Source organism: Vulpes vulpes, chromosome 3, assembly GCF_048418805.1.
Source record: "Vulpes vulpes isolate BD-2025 chromosome 3, VulVul3, whole genome shotgun sequence".
Lineage (NCBI taxonomy): Eukaryota > Metazoa > Chordata > Mammalia > Carnivora > Canidae > Vulpes > Vulpes vulpes.
In genome coordinates, this window is record NC_132782.1 from 40927717 (window position 1) to 40951134 (window position 23418).

At 35.3% G+C, this 23418-nt stretch overlaps 1 protein-coding gene across 1 annotated transcript in view; it reads right to left on the reverse strand.

Annotated features, from left to right (window-relative positions):
* Nucleotides 1-23418, reverse strand: part of LOC112926655 (uncharacterized) — a 473369-nt gene that overhangs the window by 175699 nt on the left and 274252 nt on the right. Inside the window, exon 5 of the mRNA XM_072751264.1 lies at nt 12339-12371. Within this exon, the coding sequence (XP_072607365.1) occupies nt 12339-12371 (33 nt within the window). The remainder of the gene's footprint in view (nt 1-12338; nt 12372-23418) is intronic.

The following is a 23418-nucleotide window of genomic DNA, read 5'->3' on the forward strand; positions in this document are numbered from 1 at the left end:
TATTTGTAGATAAAGAATCTATGTAAGTTCTATTTAATTAACATTAAAAAATAAAATTACTTAATAATACAATTACTGTCCCTATGGAGGAAGACCACAGTAAAAGCAGCAACCAGTAGACAAAACAAGCTTTGTTTCAGCTAACAGAACAAATTAGAACACTTAACACAGTTACCATACAATTTTAAAAAGTAACCACTACTAACTCCACCACCAAGCAGCACACATACAAACTATCAGCAAACTATCAGTTTGCTGATGTAGACATGCATGAATGCTGGTACAGACATATGGGTCCCTGGCTAGATTCTTCCTGAAGCTGTAACAAAACAGCCATGGTTGTAGGGATGTGGAATGAAAGGGATTAGATTCAGCAATGAGACCCTGCAAGTCTCACAGTTTTAAAACTGGAAGTGAAGGAATGGATTGCTTTTTATAGTAATGTGTGACTATTACGTCTAATGCTCTCCAGAACTTGCTAAATTCCTCTAAAAAAGACAACAGGCCCCTCTGGCTTAGGTGAAGAATCTGGCTGGCAATGTATAGCACAGTTTAATTTTTCTTTTCCAGGTATTTATTTTCCAGTTATCTTTACTTACAATAAATGATACTGGTTTTCCATTTTCCTTGTAATAAATTTAAATTTAAACAAAATAACATGATAGTACAGATAGTAGAATGATATGGCAAAACTTATGAATGCGTTAAGTAACTAAAGTTTGAGGAACACTCAGAGAAAAAGGATATTTAAAACAGGTCTTGCTTTATAATTGACCTCAAGCTTTCTTTTTAGTGAATTATTAAAAACAATCCTCTCTGGACCGCAGTCTTATAGGCACAGTAGTGTGGAAAGACCAATGGTTTGAGGGTGAGGAAAACCTTCCATTCATATTCTGGACATGTCATTACCTGGTTATGAAATCCTAAGTGGGTGAAACCACTGGACAACAACTTTATCATGTCCAAAATTCAGAACACTTGATTTCTAAGGATCTTTTAGACTTTAAAGTGCAGAAATTGGCTACTATGGTTACAGTGATTCACCCTCTTTTACACTCCTATTTTGCATAATAGAGTTTAGCACTGATTGATTTTTAATTATTTCATGCCTGCTAGTTTTATCTTTCCAGCAATACTTTAAGATGGTTGAAAAGAGGAATTACATCAAATTGTCTTTTTGTAATTTAAGGAGTAGTTTATGCAATACTGGCCAAAGTCAATTACTCTGTGGTCATTGTTTGGTAATTGGCTAGCTGTTACCATTCAGCAAAAATCTGATGAGTGTTTTTCTTAAAAATAAAGTGACATCCATAGAAATAGCGTATAAATTGGAAAATAGTTTTGGTTCACTATTTTGTAGACTGTTTATCATATAAGTACATAATGACAAATTAAAATTGTTCCAAAATATATAAACTTAGGCTACTAATCAAAATCTACCATATTCATAAGAAAACTAAAAAAAGGTGCATTGGTGAAATCTTAACCTAAAATAAATTGTCTAAATGACATATTCTAGAACTGTGCTGTCCAATAAAGTGTTATTAAGGACCTATAGCTATATAAATGAAGAAAAAAAAAGCTCCTCAATTGTCCTAGCCATATTTAAATATCCCATGACTATTGGCTACCATATTAGACCTAAAATATGGTAGGTCACTTCCATCACTGGAGAAAAATCTATTGGACAGTACTTCTCTAGATCATCCAAGAGAGGTTCTTTAATTGAGAAGACAGTTAAAAGGGAGCTGAGTTGCTCCAACTCATTTCTCAACCAAGAAAAAGCCTGAGCAAAGAATTTGCTCTAAGTATCAGAGTCTAACAAAATGGAGATGTGTCCTTTATTAATTTTGCATATTTATAGATTAAATTATCATAAGTGAGACAAAGGAATACCATTTATAAATAGAAAATGTATTACAAGCATGAAAATCAAGTAAGGCAATACAGAAGAAGTCTTCATTGGAAACAAATTTCATATTTCTCTAAGTAAGCCTACCAAAATCCATGGCCAGGAGGTATATAATATATACTTAACAGAACTTGCTTTTCTAGCTTAAATTTTTATGCCAAGGATCCAGGTCTTCAGAATTCTGGTTGAAAAAATAAAAAGCAATTTTGAAAGGGTTTCTATAGCTTAACAGATGACAACGCATATCCACACTACTATGTGCTCCCCTCCAAGCAAAATTAAATTAAATTTAAAAGTATAGGATAAAAAAGAAATCACACAAACACACATACATATATATGAATATATTGATTGGAATATATATATTTATTCCATATATATCTATGATATCTATATCTATAATTATATATCCATTCATATATATCCCAATCTTTTACACAGAAAAAAAAATGCAATTCTAGCAAATCACTAAATCAGTATATTTGGCCCTAATCAGCTGTGAGTGGGGCTCGGTATGTGAAAAAAATGTGGTTAGAAAAAGAGTGGGTAGATGCCAAAATATAAATGAGGACCCCAGTCAAAGCTGTTCTCTTGCCCTTGCATCTCTGTCCACCTCTGTTCACTCCCAAGGAGCTAGTCCAGGATCATGGGCAAACTGACCACCACAGTTGAAGTGGTGTGGGGAGAAGAGGTATGTGCTTAAGGAGGAAGAAGTTTCGTATTTGTACAATGTTTTAAAAATCATTGACAGGTGTCAAATCATTATGTGTCAACTGGTTCCTGTTATTTAAAAAAAATAAAAAATAAAAAAATAAAAAAATAAAAGGTTCTAAAAAATTCTATTGGACCAGAAATGTAAAACAATTATGAATTTATCTCTGTTTCTTATTCGTCTCTCTCTTTAATAAAACAAAGCCGCCCTGAAGTTTTTGTTCTCTGAAAGGCCTGTATAAACATGTGTGGCATCCTCTCATCTCAAAACTGTAGATATTCTCGCAGCCTCTGAAACCAAGTATGGGTCGCCTTCCCGCTGTGCACCAGGTCTCACCCACACTTGATTTCATGGGCCAGGAGAGCACATCTGGAACTTCTTACAGAGCTCTCTGAAGTCAGGAAAATCAGCAGAAGAAGGTAAAGGAATAAAGCAAGAGAAGATACAACAAAATCATTGGATAAGTAACATTTTACAAAACAGCTGGTATAAATGGCTCAGAGGAAGATATTTCTGGTACAATTTTCCATTCAGATTATCTGTACTATCTCCAAAATAATTTGTAGTGACAAGTAAACATCCAACAACTCTTGATTTATTTTATATATATTTCTTTATTGCCTATTTCCTATCATTTGGGAAATCCAACTACACAGTTTCATTCAACATACTTTATACCAATCATTCCAAACTTAAATGTCTAACTTTCTCCATCACCAAGTTGTATTTACAAGGCCTGCATTTTAATATAGTCTATCTAATGTTGGCATACATTTGCATGTGCTACCAAAAGAGAAAAGATATAAAAACACAATCTAAGGTATATTGCCAAAATATAAGTCCACCGAATCTCTTCAAACTACCTTAAGCTTCACCTGACAAATCTGATTTTAGAAAATGTAGAGCTTTCCAAAAATCATACCATGTAATTTTAAGAAACTCTAAAGACTCAAGTAATTTTTATTATTTTAGGATATTATACATATGTATCACAAACTTTCAATATTAAAAGGAAAACAGAAACTAAGTTACAGAGAAAAAGCATGCTGATATGACTTATTTCCAAATTAGCAAAATACAATTATGGTTTACCACAGATAACCAAATAAAATAAAATCATAGATGTGAAACACAGTTGAGCTAAAGGATACCTTAGAAACAAACCCCATAATCCAATTCCAATCCCAATTATTTAGAGACAGCAGAGCAGGATTTATCGGCCTTCATTTTAATCTGAATTTGGAAATGGGATACCAGAGGTTGCTGAAATCAGTGGCCTGTGTCAGTCCAATGTGCCCAAGCTTCATGCTTTATGTTCCTTCCAAAAAAAGGACAAGCTAAGGACATTTCATGCTTGATCCTGACAATGGTCCAGAAACCCCCTCACTACATTCCCTCTCTGCTCCTACGCAGTTCCATTTCTACCCGATTCTCTGCTCCAGCTTCAGTTCATCATCAGCCTTACACCAACATTTAAACCTAGGGATTGTACTTTGTATCTTACCTTGATCTTCAGTGTCCTCTAAAAACTTAGTTTTGTGGTTGATTCTTTGGCTTTACCTTTCTGGCATCTTGAGACAGAAAGATCCATCTTGCCTGGGCCTCTCACCTCCACTCTAAGCACCAGGACCACCACCCCTCTACCCCCAACACACCATGATCTCAGACTCTGTTATAGACATCATACCCCGAAGTGACAAGTAAACATCCAACAACAACAACTCTTGATTTATTATATATATATATATATATATATATATATATATATATATATATATATATTTCTTTACTATTTCTAGTTCTTTACAAGGTCATTGGACTTTACTTCTCAAAACACTATGCTTTAATTCCACCTGGCATTTCACTAACACTGACTTCTTTGTAGAAAGTTTCATGTCAAGGTAGCATTTGCTCAAAGGGCACAGGCCACATAACAGGGTCATTGCGCAGACTATCACTCATACAGGATGTGGGGTGAGAGAGTGGAACTAATGACACAGGAGATGAAAAGGGACTCACCAATGAGTAATTAAAATAAAATGAGCCTCTCAAGAAGAGGGAGAAGGGAGATGAAAAATTAAGGAGCTCCTAGAAGTCCATTATCACCAGAGAACAAGGAAGAGGGAGGGTCTGGGGAGAGATGAAGAAACTGGTGGAAGATTAGGATTGCAGAGGCCACACTGGGACAGGCCATGAACACAATGCCAGAGAGTGTGGGTGTTTTACCAGAAGTGGTAAGATACTAGCGACTAGTTAGAAAGTAGCAGCAATGTCCAGGTGAAAAAAGAACCTGAATTTTGATTTGTAGCAGTGAAAAAATGTTGAACATCGACAGAGGCTGAAAACTGGGTGTTGGGATGGAGGAAGAATGCATGATAATACCCGGGTTTCTAGCTCATCTGAACATGGGGTTGCGATGCCATTGACTGAGAGCAATAGAGAAAACACAAAGTGGTTTAAAGAATGCAGGCAATGAGCTTGATTAACAATATGGTAAATTGGAAATAACAGATTTGAAAACACTGGCTTTTAAAACCCGAGTAATGGGATCCCTGGGTGGCTCAGTGGTTTAGGGCCTGCCTCTGGCCCAGGGCGTGATCCTGGAGACCCGGGATCGAATCCCACGTCGGGCTCCCGGTGCATGGAGCCTGCTTCTCTCTCTGCCTCTCTCTCTCTCTGTGTGTGACTATCATAAATAAATAAAAAATAAAACCCGAGTAATAGTCAAAACTAACCCAAGGACATGTAACGACAGAGTGATGACTGGAGGACAGAAAAACAGGTACTTCAAATGTAATGTAATGAGAAAGTAAAGGGGAAAAAAATCAAAAGAAAGAACATGCTAACTTTTGCACAGGCCACAGGAAGTCATTTTATCATACTAGAGATACTTTAGCACAAAGCATTTTTATTGTGTTAGCAGATCTCAGTTTTTAACTGTTTTTGATGTTGACATAGATGACATTTACCTTTCTGTAATCTTGAAAGTAAACTTCCACTTAGTTTATAGCAAGATTGAAACGATTTCCAACCATACACATACAGGCCCATAACTGAAATAAACATTGCAATATGGTTTTATATTGATTTCTTTGTAGTATAATTAACTTGAGGACCTCTAGTAATCATTTGCTTTCCTTTACGCTAAAGTTTAGTGTAAAAATTGCTTTTCCCATATTCACTCAATAGGATTCCTCCATGAAATCAATTAGGGAAATAAAATAAATTTGTAGAGCTCATTTATGCACACACATCACAGAAAAGAAGATTCTTTCTCGTTCTTGTTTACTCATCATCTATACTTCAGGACATAGCACTTTGTCCATAAGCAGAGTGAAGTTTCAGTATAATTCTTGAAAAATATAACAACTGGCAGATCTCACCTTGCCGGGGGCTCTATCCTCCCCACTTCATTGCTATTCACAGTACTGCACGGATTACATGCAGATAAGTCTCATCAGTTTCTGCATTATGCTTTGGACTCCTAACATTATTTCCAGGAAAGTCTGATACATACCTTTTTAAGAACAGGTGACCATCACACAAAGAAACAAAACTTTAATATACCACCCTCCCATACACACATACACATAAAAGACACCACAGGAAGCTGATTGTATGTGAAAAGTAATCATTCACATAATCTTTATTAAGCACAGCACACACCTCACCTAAAAGGACTTGGAATCCTTAACCTAAAAAGGCCTTTTGCTGCAGATTACTTTAGATTTAGCTTTAGGATCAAAGGGATAATTTTATTTTATTTTATTTTTAATCCTTGGCCTTAACTTTGAGTTGTTTTTTTTTTTCTAGTTGGAATTTTTCATTTCAATGCTGATTTTTTTAAGAAAATCCTGGACACGCGCATTGAAGCAAATAGTCTCAACATACAGAGAAGGCTTCATTGAACCGCGTTTCTGGATCTTCTGGAATAAATCAACTTTTATAACTAACGCCAAAGATCTCATGTCATCTTAAATCTTTGAATACCTGTATGTATTCTTTACTCCACCAGTAATTACTTTTTAAGGAAAAAAAAAGAGAAAAAGAAATATTACCTATTTGATGGCTTCACCCAGTCTGAGACATTAATCTTTTGCTTCAGATACAGTATTAGATTACTCTCCCCATTCGCAATCGAGTCTTGAGTTGGGATGACACTGTTGAGCCATCGCGACACTGTTTTTAATCAGCTACTTTTGAAGGTCAACAAATAAATAGTTCGATTATTTCAAGTATTTTGTGAGTAGCTCAGATGCAAACACTTATTCTGTTAGCTATGGAAAATATTAGTGAGAAAGGAGCTTTGCTAGTAACAAGCAAAATTGCAACAGCATCATTATACCAGCTACATTTCTATCCATCCCAGATTACTCTAGAGCCTTGTAAATTCCCCAACTATAGTGGCTAAGAATTCTCTCCTATATAAAACCCTGCAACTGGACAAATGGTTTGCATACTATTTGCAAATATGTTTTTCCATTTCCTGGGGGTAATATATTTAAGAATTATTAAAAAGAAGGTAGCATAGTCCCTAGTTCCTTTGAAAAGCCTCACCAACTTTTAAACAATGTACTTTCAACTCTAGCTATAAGTGAGTTAAGAATAATCCCACTGGGGAAAGTGAGTACAAATTACAAATCTCTAGTTATGAATTTTGTTCTTTTAAACAGAGAACATAAAAAAGCAACTGATATATGAAAATCCTTTTACCATTATTTTATCTCTAGCCATTCTATTATCAGAGTTTCAATTACTTATATTAGCTCAAAATAATGTCCTCTCACTGATGCTATTTTGCCCTCTATAAATATATTAAAAAATTAGTAGCCCCATCAGAAAATTAGGACACTTCCTCTCCTATCCAATCAAATAGGAAGGTTAATAATTTTTCCACCTTGAGGCACTGCCAATTTATCAGCTCTGGCTGGAGGCCCCTGCCCAAACCCAACCTTTCTATACTATATCCCCAAACCTCATTATTTCAAACCATTCCTCAAATCTCTAACCCTTAAAGCAGTGAGTGGTCCTAAATCCTGGCTGCACATTAGACTCTCCTGGGAAGCTTTTACAAAATATGGATACCTGGAAATTCTGATGTAATTGGGCTGGGATAGGACTTAAGCATCAACATTTTTATAAGTTCCCCAGGTGATCTAAGGTGCAGACAGGTTGAGAGTACCACTGCCCCAAAGCAATCGCCTAGTAGCCCCATCATCCATTTTTACTGCCTATTTCCCAAACTGTATATCTAACCACTTTCCCTTCACAAACACATAGAATGAGAGATCCAAGCATTCTGGTTTCCAATGCACTTCTATCAAGTAATTTGAACAACCTCACAGCATTTTCTATATACCAACAGAAGAGAACTTCTGTATTTTCTATTTTCGAATAACATATTTAAAAACAAGTGAAAAAAAAACAATAGAAAACAAATATCTATTATACATGCCCTCAAATAGTCAAGTATTTTGTTTTTCCAAACCAAATTTCCACAATTTCCATGCCTACTATTTCCCACAATTATTCATCATTAATTAAGAAACACACACACACACAGAAAAACCCACCTTGCTTGGTTAAAAATAAAAGGTGGGGATCATGCACTTTAGAGATGTGAGGAAGGTCAATACAGTAGTGTCCCCTAACGAGAAATGCTCTACCCTATAACTATATCCTTTGCAATGTGACTTTACAATCTGCCCATTGAGATGTGAACTTTTTCTACCCCCCTTAAAAATGGGCTGATTAAAAAAAAAAAAAGGCTGGTGTTGTGATTTGCTATTATCAAAGAGAATGTGATGGAAGAGCCATTGTATGACTTCTAAGGCTAAGCCTTAAGAGAAATGCAGCTTCTGTTTTTCCCTTTTGGAATGCTTCCACTATCATCTGAAGAAACCTATCTAGCCTAATAGCAAATAAGAGGCAGTATAGAGGAGGGTGCCACAGTCAACAGGCAGCATCAACTGCCAGGCTTGTGAGTGAGATTCTTTTGGATCCTTGCAGCCTTGGTTGAGCTGTCAAACTTCTACAACTGCTATGAGTGAGCCTAGGCAGGATCATTGGCAAGATGTGCAAGAGAACCCACCGGTTGAGCAGAGAACCAAACTGCAGAATCATTAACAAATAAATGGCTGTGGTTTCAAGCTACTAAGCCCTGGTGTGGTTCGTCATGTACCAAAAGAGAACTGATATGGATGTTTATGTAATATTCAAAGAATCGATGACTACTGTGCTTGTTTTCATACACCTCTGTTGTATGCAATTTGTAAGTAGCACATTTTTGGGTTTTTTTAGTAGCACATTTTTGAAGTCTCATTTTGAAACACTCTTCATAAAGCATTTTTTCAGTTCAATCTCTCCCCATTAAGCTTCATGAATACCACACATTTGAACATGTGATTCTCATGTTCTTCCATGATTACTTGTAAGAAAATAAACAACTACCATAGTCATCTCTAAAAAAGTCAGTAAACAAATTAGCCTGAAGTTCCCCTGTAATTACTAATATAATTCACTTCATTTTCACTTAGAGAACAAGGTATAAAAAAAAAATTCCAGGAGGGTTTAAAACAAAATTGTTCTGTTGCTGAACCTGAGGATATTTCCAAGCTTGGCTACCTCCAATAACTTTTACAAACCGTTTCACCTAATGGAAAAAAATCTCCTCACAAACATTCCTACAAAAAAGAGTGGTAACTGGAATATTTTGCAAATATTCCATCAGAATCTTCCTTCAGCATGGACCTAGGCTATGGTTGAATGGAGGCTTTGTGGCTTTCTTTTCCTATTTTGGTTTTATATATATACGTATATATTTTTGTAGGGATTTGGGGAGTAACTTTCTGTATTCATTTCCTATTGATGCTATAACGAAATTAACAAAATACACCTAAACATCACAAATTTATCTCTTACACTCCTAGAGCCCACAAGTCTGAAATCAATTTCCCTGAGTCAAAGTGAAGGTGTTGGAAGAGCCATGTTCCCTCTGGAAACTCTATGAGAGAATCCTCACCTGGCCCTTTCCAGCTTCTAGAGCTGCACTCCTTGCTTTTCTTAGTTCATGGGACCTTCTTCATCTTCAAAGCCAACAGTACAGCATCTCCAGTCTGTCTTTGCTCTTATCATCACATCACCTTCTCCTATTTTGTGGTCTCCTCTCCCTCTGTTTCCCCCTTTAAGTACACTTGTGCTTACATCATTGGGCTCACCTGGGTAACTCCAGGTAGTCTTCCCATCTCCAGATCTTTAATTACATCTGTGAAGTCCCTTCTGCCACATATTCATGGGGTCTGGAAAATTGGAATGTGAGTGTAGTAGGCATTACTTACGCTATCACTATCTTTGATTCTGTCTGTTTGCTACGGGGGTCAGGATTCTTCAAGTAATTTCTGTGTTGAATTAGCTTAATTAAGGAAAAGTAATGAAAACCCTTAGTTTACTCACCCCACATGGTAGAGAGTAAACTTTCCACTTAAACCAAGTGACAATTAAGTCATCACTGAAGCTTATCTAAAGTCAAAATGTGACTAGTTAAAAAGAATGATTAGTTAAAAAGTCATTTAGGTGAACTGTTATTTTTCCAGCCACTTAATCTACTTAAAAATATGACTGTTAAAAAAAAAAAAAAAGATTGTCATCATTTGCTTGCCAAATTCAATAAGAACTTCAGCTGGAATGGTTGCTTCAGAGAATGCTCGGTAAATATTGCTTTTTGTTTCAATTTCAACACAAACACAAGTCAGTAGTTTCCTGTTTAACTTTAACTATCACTTTTTAAATGTATTCTTACCTAACACAGTTTCATTTTATTAGCAGCATAAAAACAATCTCACACAATAATTTTTCCACTGACAATGTTGCCTACTTGAAAGCATCATAAACTTATAAGCACAGATTTATAATTCATACATTATTTAAAAAGAAGATATCCTTAATACATTTTATCTGCAAAAGAAAGTAATATATTTCCATTGAAAATTATGTTAGCAGAGAATGATCCAAGCATGTATGCAGAAGTATTCTAACCATATAACTAGATTACAATATTTACATGTATGCAATCTCATTGACTCAGAGAATAAGTAATAAACTACTTCTAATCTCTGATAAAGGGAATATTTCATAAAGTAAATCAGATAAAGAAAACAAAGCATTAAATGCAAATACTTGTGAGAATGATAGGAAATCAGATGTGCATTAAAATGTCTTATTATAGAATAGATAAGATAAACTTAACATAATCTAAAGTACATTCAAAAGCAACAGTGTGAAAATTAACTGTTCACATTTTAAGGTATCTCTCAGACTGTTTATTTTTCAGGTAATGGAAATAAACAATAAATGGTTGTAGTGGTTTTAAGAGTACAGATTTAGGAAAGTTAATATCCAAAGTCAAAATATATTAACCAAAGGTCAGAACTAATAAATATAAATTAATAGCAGTTACTATACAATATATTTAGCATTTTTTTAAAAGGCAATATTAGTTTCTTCTTACTAGTGAGAGAAGAAACTCAGTCTTTATCCTATTCTCTCCGCAAATTTTACTAAAATCAAAGAGCTCAGCTGTAAACACAGAAGTGCAAAGAAAATAGGACCTGGGACATCAGCAGACAATATATGGCAGTCAATTCTGCAAGGAGGAACATGGATGGACACAGGGTACTGTGTTAGCCAGAGAAATTTCACTGCCTGGGGAGAGGAAGGCTATTTGCCAGTCAGATGAAAACCACACACAGATGCACAATTTCTGCTAGGCTTGGGGAATTAGTTACCAGGACCTAGGAAGTCCAGGGTACAGGAGGATTATTTTTAAGTACATAGAAGAAAATTCAGACTCTCAGATCCTATTTTTCACTCATTAATTGCCCTTTTTCCACCTTCACTGAAAATTGGAAGTTGACTTACTAAAAAGATTCAGGGACACTAGCCAGGGGTGGGGGTGAACTACTATACTGAAAACAGCTTAAATATACTTGTCCCTATGGAATGAGAGCAGAGGATTCTTTTCTGGGGAAACTAAATGGCCCAAGAAAAAAGAACTAGAGATTCTGACTGACATTTGTGTGTCATCAAAAAAAAAAAAAAAAAAGAAAAAAAAATGCTGGTCTCTGTCCCTGTCCATTTACCCAAAGATAGCTTCCTTCATGCACAAACATATGGAGTTTCCCATCAGTCTTTTCTGTACTGTTTGGTACCAAGATCAGGACCAAAAACAACACAAAAACCTTGGAGGAAACAGACAAGACAAGAAGAAACTAAAGTCTGTGTGTGTGTGTGTGTGTGCATGCACATATTTGGTACATGTATCCTCAGACATAAAAGAAGGAAAGATGTGTAGATATTGCACCTATGTAATTTGATCAGTAAACCATACAAAAGCATTTAGAAATAGGAAAGGACTCTTAGAAATTAAAAGATTGTCCAATAAAAAAATCCAATATAAAGGTTGAAGAAATATCTCAAAGCATATAAATAGGGGCAGCCCCAGTGGCCCAGCGGTTTGGCGCTGCCTGCAGCCTGGGGTGTGATCCTGGAGACCCGGGATCGAGTCCCACATCGGGATCCCTGCATGGAGCCCGCTTCTCCCTCTGCCTGTGTCTCTGCCTCTCTCTCTCTCTCTCTCTGTGTCTATGAATAAATAAATAAAATCTTTTAAAAAAGTATATAAATAAAACAATAGAAAATAGGATACCAAAAACTTACATATAGTAGAGAATCAATCCAGAAGATCAACATCTGATTAATGGCAGTTCCAGAAAGAGAAAAGAGACAATACAGAGGGTCAGAATCATCCAAGAAAATAGAATACAATTTTCCAGTACTGAAGGCATGCATTTCTGTATTAAAAGAGTCAGCCAAGTGCAGAGCACAAATGAATGAAAAAAAGGCCCACATCAGGAAACAATATTGTAAAACTTCAGAACACCAGGTAGAAAGAAAAAAATTAGAAAAGCCTTTAAAAATAACCAATCAGATACAATAGAGGTATTAGGCTTCTCAAACCAGAAGCTAGATGAGAATAGAATGCAGCATTGCTTTTAAAATTGTGAGGCGCAACTGTTTTCAACCTAGTATTCTTTAAGCATGATCAATTACCTGTGGTGGTATAAGAAAGCTTTTTTTTGAGAAAGCGAGGATTTTAAGGAATTTACCCCTCAATCAGTCTTTCTGGATAGTTACTAAGAAGTGTTCTCACAAGAAATAATTAGGAGATTCAGAAAATAGGGAACCTAATATAAGGAAAAAACAGAAACAATTTCCAGAGCAGTGATGAAGAGAAATCCCAAGCATCAACTGCGACAAAGTCAAGGGAAAGCAGCCCCACTAGAACAGTGGCTGGAAGGCCTCAGAAGAACTGTCTTTAAAGAGAAAATAGGACTGTTAGATTTCTTGCTGATTTGGCCTTACTGAAGAGGGCCTATAAATTTTCTCTGAAAGTTTGTGCTAAATTAGTGTTAGTTACAAAGGAAAATAAACAAACAAGAAAAATGAAGCAATTACTGGCTCCACCCAAAAATATTGCTTTAATAACAACATGTAACATAAGTTTTGGAGGGTGGAAGAGAGAAAAATGTATATAAGATGAGGTGGAGTTAGATATGAAGTAAGAAAAAAAAAAAGATACAAAGTAAGAGAGCTCAATTCTCATTTTGTATAGTAGAAAGATGGACCATAATTGGAATAGGAATATCAGAAAACAGTGATAAGGTCATATTATTTAGAAATATAGAAATACATGGGAAGAAACAGCTGTGAAAGAGTTGAAATTAGGTCCAATCTAAGGAACTGAGACCAAGGAATGGGAGTGGTGAGTCAGCAGATAGCTTGTTAAAACAGGAATCTTAGACCTTGTATTAGTCTGACTTTTAAAACTGTGAACAGGTACAACTTTCATAAAATACAAATACATTTTTACAGAAAGTTAACATCTAATGAAAACCCTATAATCCATTAATGACCAGCTCTTTTCAATGCTTGTATTGAAGAGAGTAATCCAAACATGTTTCGACATTGTATACCAAATGTCACTTGATTCATTTGATTTCTAGCATTTTCAGGACTGCAATTGTAATTTGCAGTAGCTTCAAGATGGCTCTAAGATAATTCCAAAGCTTTCAGCATAAATTGGCCCGCTTAAACACTGTGCATAAATTTTCTCAGGCTCAAGCTGACCAAATGGCAGTCAAAATGAAACACAGACAGGATGTTAATATTGTCTGATTGCTCAGTGAGCACGGGATAAAACAAGACAAAGTACAACTACTACTCTTATCCTTAGAAGGAACAGTTTCCTTTTGGGATAATTATGTTGTCAAAATGTATTAATTCAAATGCAGAAACAAATGCATCTATTATGTGCCAGGTATGGTGCTAGGGAAATAGGTTATACAAAGATACATAAGATGCAGACATTTCATTCATGAAGTTTAAAATCAAGGAAATTAAAACACTAGAAGTTCTCTTAACTGACCTCCACTTATGTGACCTGTCATACTAACCCTCCCTAGCCATTTTCCTCCTTTAAACACAATGACTGATGTCCATGACATACTGAACACTCAAACTAGTGACTGCTCTTTCACCATTAGCTTCTTAGCCTACCAACTGAGTTGTATGCCTATTTGGGGGAGGAAAAAATTTCTTCTAACCTTTTAGGTTTGGCAGGTAGGCCTGCGAAATAAACCGGCAGAAAATGGATTAACAAGAGAAAAACATACAGAATTTATTAATGTGTATATTGAGCATATACATGGGAAAACTCAGTGATGAGTAACTCAAAGAAGTGGTTATAACTTGGGCTTATGTAGCATCTTAACAAAGAACAATAATTTTTTACATAAGTGACAGGATGAAGGAAAAGGAGCTTAGACTTTAAGGGTGACCAATCACAGGAAATAAATATACGGGAACATTAATGGTAGGTAAAGGCTAGTTAGTAAGATTCTCAGTGGCATCTTTTTTCACCGATTAAGTTCTTATCTACTTCTTGGCATGGGAAATGGAGGAGAGAACATCTTCACTACGAGAATTTATGTTTTTCTTTTAGAACATATTTTAAATTATATAAATTGATTACATATTATTAAAAAATGCAATTTGAAAATTAAATTTAATAAAATTAAAGTTTTAGGGAGCCTTGCTAAAGGTGAAAAGTTGAAAAAATGCTGTTCAATTAGATATGGGGGAAAAAAGTCATAAAAACACAGAAGGATTTTTCACTTAACTTTATAAACATCTTTACACATTTGCTTCTTTTTCAAGAAAATGAAACTGGATAAGGAGAGGGTACAAAATAGATGAAGTTTATACTAAAAATACAACACAAAACATCCCAGAGAGGGCCCGCATTCAAAGAAAAAGCCTCAATTCTTCATTCAAAGATGAATCATCAGAAGTATATTTATATGTCTTAGCTTTAAATAAACACTTAAAGTTGTACGTATCATTAACCTTAGTTGTATGTATTGACTTTCCATACTCTAGCCATTGGTCCATTAACCAGCCAACTACAGTTCTGATCTTATTGAATAAGAGAGCTTCTCTGTTTGCAGAAGTCACTTGGATCCTGAGAGGATGTGTTTATAACAGATTTCCTTGGAGTGGTGATGCATATACTGTTCTAGTCATATTCTTTCACCTTATGTCCCCAGTTGTGTTCAGTAAAACTAATTGATAAGGTGCATCTGCAAGGTGGCTGGCAATGATTAGCAAAAACAAATAAACAAAAACACAAAAAAACAACAAACCAAAAACTGACCCAATTTTAAGGATTTTACATAAGATCGCATCCATTTGAAAACTATTTTCTAAAGCACTGAGCTGAGTATTAACATAGGAAAAAGTAAATTCTATCAAAGAAAAAATATGCAGATTATCAAGAAAAGGAACATAAAATAGAATTGAATACTAGAACATCAGGTTAGAATGATCTTTGTCATATAACCTATTCAATTCATTAAGGCTAGAGATACACCCAAAACTGGAAAAAAGGGAGAACACAGTTCTAAGTGCCCATGGCAATAGTGAATGTTTTCTTATGGCAATAGAAAATATGTCGCCTCACATCTTTACCTATTAGGTCAAAGGCTTTGATTTTGGCCATCATGGGGAGAGGTTTCCAAGCTATAGCATTTTCCATGTGACAACTTAGATTTCCTTGAAATGATTCAAAATAAAAAATTAAAAATAAATATGGTAGACAACTTATATTTTACTTCCTTTGATTCTTATTTATGTTTAGTTAAATTAGACTATATTAACTCAAATAACTCTTATTAACTATATTTAGGGAATGTCAAAATCCAGCCCTGCAACATAAAACAAAGATCCTTCAATTTTATGGAATATATCTCAGAAATCCCAGTTATATTCTTATTTTCTATCAATTTTCATTAAAAATCAAAGGCATTGCCCCACATGGTAGATTCATACTAGATTGGCTTAAGATATTGTATAAATTCTGAATTGAACTTGAAGTGTTATGACAATTGTCATAGAAGAATATGTTTGGCCTCACAAGAGTTGGAACACTGGCCTCACAGTTTACTTCACTTTCCGCATATGGTTTCACCAGCATCTGAAAATTCCCCTTCCTCATCAGTCATTCCTCTCTTCTGGGAGATCTATGCCTTTCTCCATGCTACTCTACATTCCAGATTTTGCTCTCTACTTTTGTCCTCCTAAGAGTTGGCTAATAGAGCTAACCTGTAATATCACAATTTCCCCACTGTGGGGTTACATGAAATAATACTCTCTAAATATTCTTAAATTTGAAATGATGAGTTACATAAAAGAGGGTTTCCTTTCAATTCTGTAAATATTGTATTCTGCGTATTGGATTAGAACATAGGGTATGCAACCTTACTCTTTTCAAAAAAGAGAAATTTATATTCATATCCTGTAACCTAGGTTATTAACTAGTATGGTGTTTTATAAAATTGCATCCTTCTAAAAAATTAAATATAGAAAAATTAACAAAATCATAAAACCTCAGACTGTATGGACATTTAAAAATCATCTGTTCTGGGACACCTGGGTGGCTCAGGGGTTGGGCTCCTGCCTTCGGCTCAGGTTGTGATCCTGGGATCCGGGATCGAGTCCCACGTCGGGCTCCCTGAAAGGAGCCTGCTTCTCCTTCTGCCTATGTCTCTGCTTCTCTTTCTGAGTCTGTGTCTCTCATGAATAAATAAATATTTTTTTTTAAAAAAATCATCTGTTTCTATCACTCATGCTTGAACCCTCTTTACAATTCTCTGACCAAGAAGTTGTTCACTGGTTTCAACATTTCCCAGAAGTAAGGAATTTTACCTTCTAACGCAGCCCTATTTCATTTTTAGAAAAAACCATTACAAAATTATTGTGAGAGAAGATACAAGTCTCCCTATTCTTTTGATCCTTAATCCAGATAAGGCAAGCCTCTGTAATTCAGAGCCAACCCTTCCTCTCTCTCTTCCATGGTCCTAGCCATTTACTGAAAGAAACAATGAAACCTCAAGTCATGCTCCCAAAATCTTCAGTTTCCTGCCTATATCTTTAGAAATACCAAATATATATTCTTAGAGTTTTCACATATTAAGTGCCATTAGCCTCACTACCTAAATGGGCATTTCATCAAATTCTACCTCATATCTTTACCTATTTTCCTGTGCATGGAATTATCATGAGCCAGTTTTGTTCTGAGAACACTTGCATCTATGTTTCTCACTCAAAAGAGAAATCTCTAATTACAACCAGTTACTAGTTTGAGAAGAAGAAACAAGATGTCACAAAGACACGTTTTTGAATCCTCAAGCATGTCACTAATAATTTAGCAGTTGGTTTTTCACCAAGAGATGTAAAAGCAAACAAATAAGCAAATCTAACGTTCTTTACCATGCAATCAATACAGATGGTTACCAGGGTAAGTGATTACTAATAAAGTTGGTTCTACTAATGGAAAACAATCTGACAAACTGAAATGGATGGCAGTAAAAAACAAGAATTAGATTGTTTTAATAGATAGGATTTTCTCTTCTTCATCAACATAAAAGTAAAAACTGTCAAGATTTTTACGTCAAAAATTAAGTCCAAAATATCATGATCTTACCAAACATGAGCATTTAATTTTAGTGGACTCATGTTCACTTAAATAAGGGACAATGAAGTTGTTTTCTAAGGAAAAGTCTGTCACTTTTATGATCCCATAAAATTAATATTTTTGTAAATGCTCTCTTTAAACTGTGAAATACTTATAGTATTCCATTATTGCTATTAATTTCTCTCAAAATAAATCTCTCTGTATTTCTGAGATACTTTGTTTTACATCTAGAATCAGTCTGCATTTAGATTTTCCATCGTAGAAAAATTCAAAATGAATTTGTTTATTGAAGGTTCAAGGTACAGTAACTTGTTCTCCAGATTTTATATAGGTTCTGTCATGGTTAATTTGCTTCAGGCTTTTTGTATTATTTTGTTTTGCTGATTTGGCTTTGTTTTCTAGTCCCTACCCCTTCAGAATGCACTCTCTTCTGTCCTTTGTGGATCGATCTACAGAAACGTGCTACCTAGCAACTGCTCAGGTTTTCTATCTGCCGTTTGCACAAGTTGTTGAAGCAAAGCATGTAGAGGCTGGAAATTTGATGGAAAAAAATATATTTTTCCTTCTCTCATTCCTAAATAAAGAGAAGAGGTATTCAGCCTGAAGTACTCCGAGTAACTACATAAAGTAGAGCCACATACACACACACACACAAATCCCTCACTATGAGAAGAGTGATAAAATCTTTGTGATGGAGTTATCCATCATCTATGCTGCAGACGTGTCAGTGGCCTAGAGAGCAAGCAGCCATGTGTCCAATCATAGTCATGAAGAGGACCTGGACCTTTTTCCAGAACCAAATAAACTCATGTTAATTTATCAGCAAAGTCTTCGGTCATTCCTTAGTAACTCTATTTTGTTCTACGTGAACTTTTCCTTCTCTGAAATGAAATAGTATAACATGGTTGCATTTTCCAATTGGAGTTGAACATAAAAACCAAATATTATTTTTAAAAAAAACTTCAAATTTCTGAGATTGCAGAAAGTTGTTACCTAAAAGTGTTTCCATATCTTTGAATAATTTATAAAAATTATTTCCATACCTGAGTGGATATGACATTTTCAGCTTTACAGTTAAGAGCACAACTCAACAGCCCCTTTTATGAGGCTTTATGAAAAATGAATATGCAGATATGGTTCTGCTTTCACATAAGATGTAGGGAGGAGAATCTACTTCAAATTATATGCATAATATGCTTATGATGGGTAGCACATAGAGAAAAAAAACAACACATTAGTCTATTAGCATATAAACCAAGCTATTAGAAATAAGTGACAAAATCTGCACTACAGAAGCGAACAGTATAGCTTAATGTCCCAAGATGAGCTTTGCATTCATACAGACCTCCATTAGAATTCCATTCCTGCCTCACAGTAGTATGATAAATTTAGACAAGTCACCCAACCTCCCTGAAACTCAGTTTTCCCATTGTGAACTGGGGATAATAGTGTATACTTTATCAAGTTATTATGGAGACTAAATGACATCACTCTATTCATTCAAATTTCTTTTTTTTATAATAAATTTATTTTTTACTGGTGTTCAATTTACCAACATACAGAATAACACCCAGTGCTCATCCTGTCAAGTGCCCCTCTCAGTGCCCGTCACCCATTCACCCCCACCCCCCGCCCTCCTCCCCTTCCACCACCCCTAGTTCGTTTCCCAGAGTTAGGAGTCTTTATGTTCTGTCTCCCTTTCTGGTATTTCCCACACATTTCTTCTCCCTTCCCTTATATTCCCTTTCACTATTATTTATATTCCCCAAATGAATGAGAACATATAATGTTTGTCCTTCTCCGACTGACTTACTTCACTCAGCGTACTACCCTCCAGTTCCATCCACGTTGAAGCAAATGATGGGTATTCTATTCATTCAAATTTCATTAAGTTAGTCTATATTATGACATATGTCAGGCAGTATTCTAGGTACTAGGGATACAGTAATGAATCAAAGACAGACCATTGAGGTGGTGACATTTGTCCTGAGACAATGAAGGATAAAATGGAACCATCCAAGCAAAGAACACTCTAGGCTGAGAAGCCGGCAAGTGTAGAAGGAGTCTGACAAGATAGAGTAATGGAAAGGAGGCCAGGGTGGCTAGCAGACAACAGAGAGTGAGGAAGACAAGTTTCGGGAGACAGGTGGGGTAAAACCTATAGGACCTTGTTGTTGCTTGGTCATAGTTTACTAGGACCTGTAAGTTTATAGGCACATAGAAAGTTTAATATCTTTCAGGTATGAAATTAATAATATTTTAAAAATCAGAGCCATCTGATTTATTTTTCTCAGTCATCTTTTCTCTCTCCAGGGCTGAGACTGTTCGGCCCATATCAATTCCACCTAAATCTGTAGGACCAGTTTTGAAATCAAACAAGAAATGTAAAACACTATAGAACAAGGAATATCAAGATGAGTTAACACTTCACTAGGCTATAGTTTCCAACCACGGGGTCCAGAATTCCCCCCAAATGTCTAGGTGGGACCAGTCATACTTCATAAGTGCTGACCCTATGAGTAGACAAGACCAGCCACATTGTTGCTAGATAAGATATACCCCCACCAGAAGAAACAAAACTATACAGCTGGAGAGGAGCAGGACTGGGGTAGAGAGTATCTAAAAGACTGAACACTTTCCTAAAAGATACTGAGTCATCCAAAATAAATCATTAAACCTGAAAGCATCAGTGATGCTCTAACTTGACAAATTAAAGTTTGTTGCCTAGCCATGAAGGGGTTCAGAACATGCTACCCCAAAATACATCACTCTGGCATAAAGATTACTTTGTGCTGAAGGCAATTTAGAAGAACAAAACACAGGGTAAGGTTTTTGCAGGCTCTCTCTCCCACCCCACTCTCCCGCCACATATGCCTGAAAGCAGATTGTAAATACATGCATTCCACTTGTGAAGGTGTTCCTCATTCACTTCACACACCAGAAAGGAGATAACAACATCACTGGAGACAAAATGATGTCAAGAGTGTCTACACCAACAGATCTTGCTAACTGGTCCATACCTACAATTAGTTTTGCCATATATTTACCTTCCTACAGTTTGCAACCTCTAGAAACTCAAAAGACCTTCTCTTTTGTCCTGACACTTCTCTACAAATTTATTGTTCTTCTATTAAGATGCTATATGAGCCCAAAGTTTTGTTTGTTTGTTTAGGATTTTATTTATTTGAGAGAGATATATATATTAATTAATTATATATATATATATATATATATATATATATATATATATATCAAGAGAGAGAGAGAGAGAGCATGACTACGGGGAGGGGTAGTAGGAGAGGGGGAGGCAGAAATAGACTCCCCATTGAGCAGGCATGCCCCAGTGTGGGGCTCGATCCCAGGACCCTAGGATCATGACCTGAGCCAAAGACAAATGTATATGCCCAAGTTTTAGCCACCTCTTTGAGTTATTCATCACTAAATTCTGTGTATGCCCAATGTACATGTTAATGAACTCAATGTTTCTTCAATATCTTTTGTCAGTCTAATTTGCAGGGGCCTGGGCAATGAATTAAGATGGACAGAGGGGAGAAAGTCAAGTTCTTCCTTCCTTACACCCATCTTCCTTATGTTCAGTTCAATGAGAGCTTATTAATTCTTAAAAATAAAGTCAGGGGACGCTTGGGTGGCTCCGTGGTCGAGCATCTTCCCTTGGCTCCGGGCTTGATCCCGGGGTCCTGGGATTGAGTTCGCACTGGGCTCCCTGCTTCTACTTCTGCCTATGTCTCTCGCTCTCTCTAGCTCTCATGAATAAATAAATCTTTTTAAAAAATAAAATAAAATCAGAAACAATTCTATATATATCTGCTACTAATTACTTTATAATACATATGTAAGACTTCAAGTCATTTCAATCTATGTATTTATTATATAACACAATGAAAATTCAGATATGTGTACTTATACAGAATTCTTCTTGAAAATCTAAAACCAAAAAAGGCAGAAAATATTCACAAGGTACTTTAAGCAGATGATTTGCATTAAGAATTTTCAGCCAAATTTTAATTCCAGTTGTTTGTAATAAAAACACCTCAAAATCCCGAAGTTTAAAAACAACAAAAGAAACTGATGGCTTAATTGTAAATGTTCCAGATATGTAAATTTAATATATAAAAATGGAGTAAAAGAGTTTTCAAAGAATAAAATATTTATTTCAGTTGATTTCTCTAACCAATCCAATACATCCTTTCCTCTTTCATCTGTAATGTTAATATTATAATTGTTTCAGTTATGATTTTTCATTTTTATAGCTTCTTTTCTCTGAAGTAATCCTTTTCTGGGAGAGGAAAGATAACCTAATAGATTTTTCTATTTTTAATTTCATGCGTTCTGTGAATTTTTAATGCTAATGCGTTAAAGAATCCCTCTTATTTAAATAAGATATTTGATAAAAAGTATTTCAGATAATCTTTCCACTAAATCTTTAACAGCAAAGCTTAAAAAAAAGTTATTACCATATGCTCTTTAATGCCTAAAGCAAAGATCTAGTATGGAATTGAGAATCATAATGAGGTCAATCTCAATTCCATCAATGTTATGTTCTATTAAAATCAAATCCAATCACATTCTTCATTTCAACCCAGCATGGCTTGGCTTTGAGGTATGTTCAGAAATGCACTTAAATTAGAAGAGAAACATTAACATTTTATCACATGAATACCACTAATGGCTCCAAAGATTAGCAGTAACACATTCTGGAGACATCCTCCACTGAAAATGTACTTTTAATAATATTCCCACACACTTAACTGTAGCCTTGGGAGGTGTGGTTTCAACTAGCAAAGTTCAGGAGCTCTTGATTAAAGAAGAAGAAGAAGAAGAAGAAGAAGAAGAAGAAGAAGAAGAAGAAGAAGAAGAAGGAGGAGGAGGAGGAGGAGGAGGAGGAGGAGGAGGAGGAGGAGGAGGAGGGAAAGAAAGAAGAAAGAAAGAAAGAAAGAAAGAAAGAAAGAAAGAAAGAAAGAAAGAAAGAAAGAAAGAAAAGAAAGAAAGAAAGAAAGAAAGAAAGAAAGAAAGAAAGAAAGAGAAAGAAGAAGGGAAGGAAGGAAGGAAGGAAGGAAAAAAGAAAGAAAGAAAGAAGAAAGAAAGAGAGAAAGAAAGAAAGAAAGAAAGAAAGAAGAAAGAAAGAAAGAAAGAAGAAAATCAATGAAAACCCTTTAATCAGAAACTGAGTCCATTTGCCATTTCACTAGAAAATGATTCTTAATTTATATAATGTCCAATTAAGTAAAATAAAGTATTGCAATTCTCTGGTGAATATTTGATTAGTTATAATTATTATTTTTTTTTATTTTTAGAAGGACTTTTTGGAGGGTGAGAGGAGGATTTTAGATTTTCTCTGCTGCTTTGGTAGGAAATGGTACAAATTCATCCCAATCCTGCCACTCTTCTCTATTTTTTATCTGTGTAGACATATAGCCCATAGGCTTAAAACATTCACTATTACAATCTTAATTTGACGTCTAAAGAAAGCTGGTCCCAACATAAACAGTCTCAGAGTTAACCCTATTCCATATGCCAACAATATGTGCATCACTGAGAACAAGGAAATATGATGGATAGACCGTAGCTTACAGCAGGAATGTATTCTTTAATACTTTATTTCCTTTGAATGAATTCAATTTCTCGAGTGCCTTAATCATAACCAGCACTGTTCTAGATATGTCCGATATAAAAGCCATGGCCTCA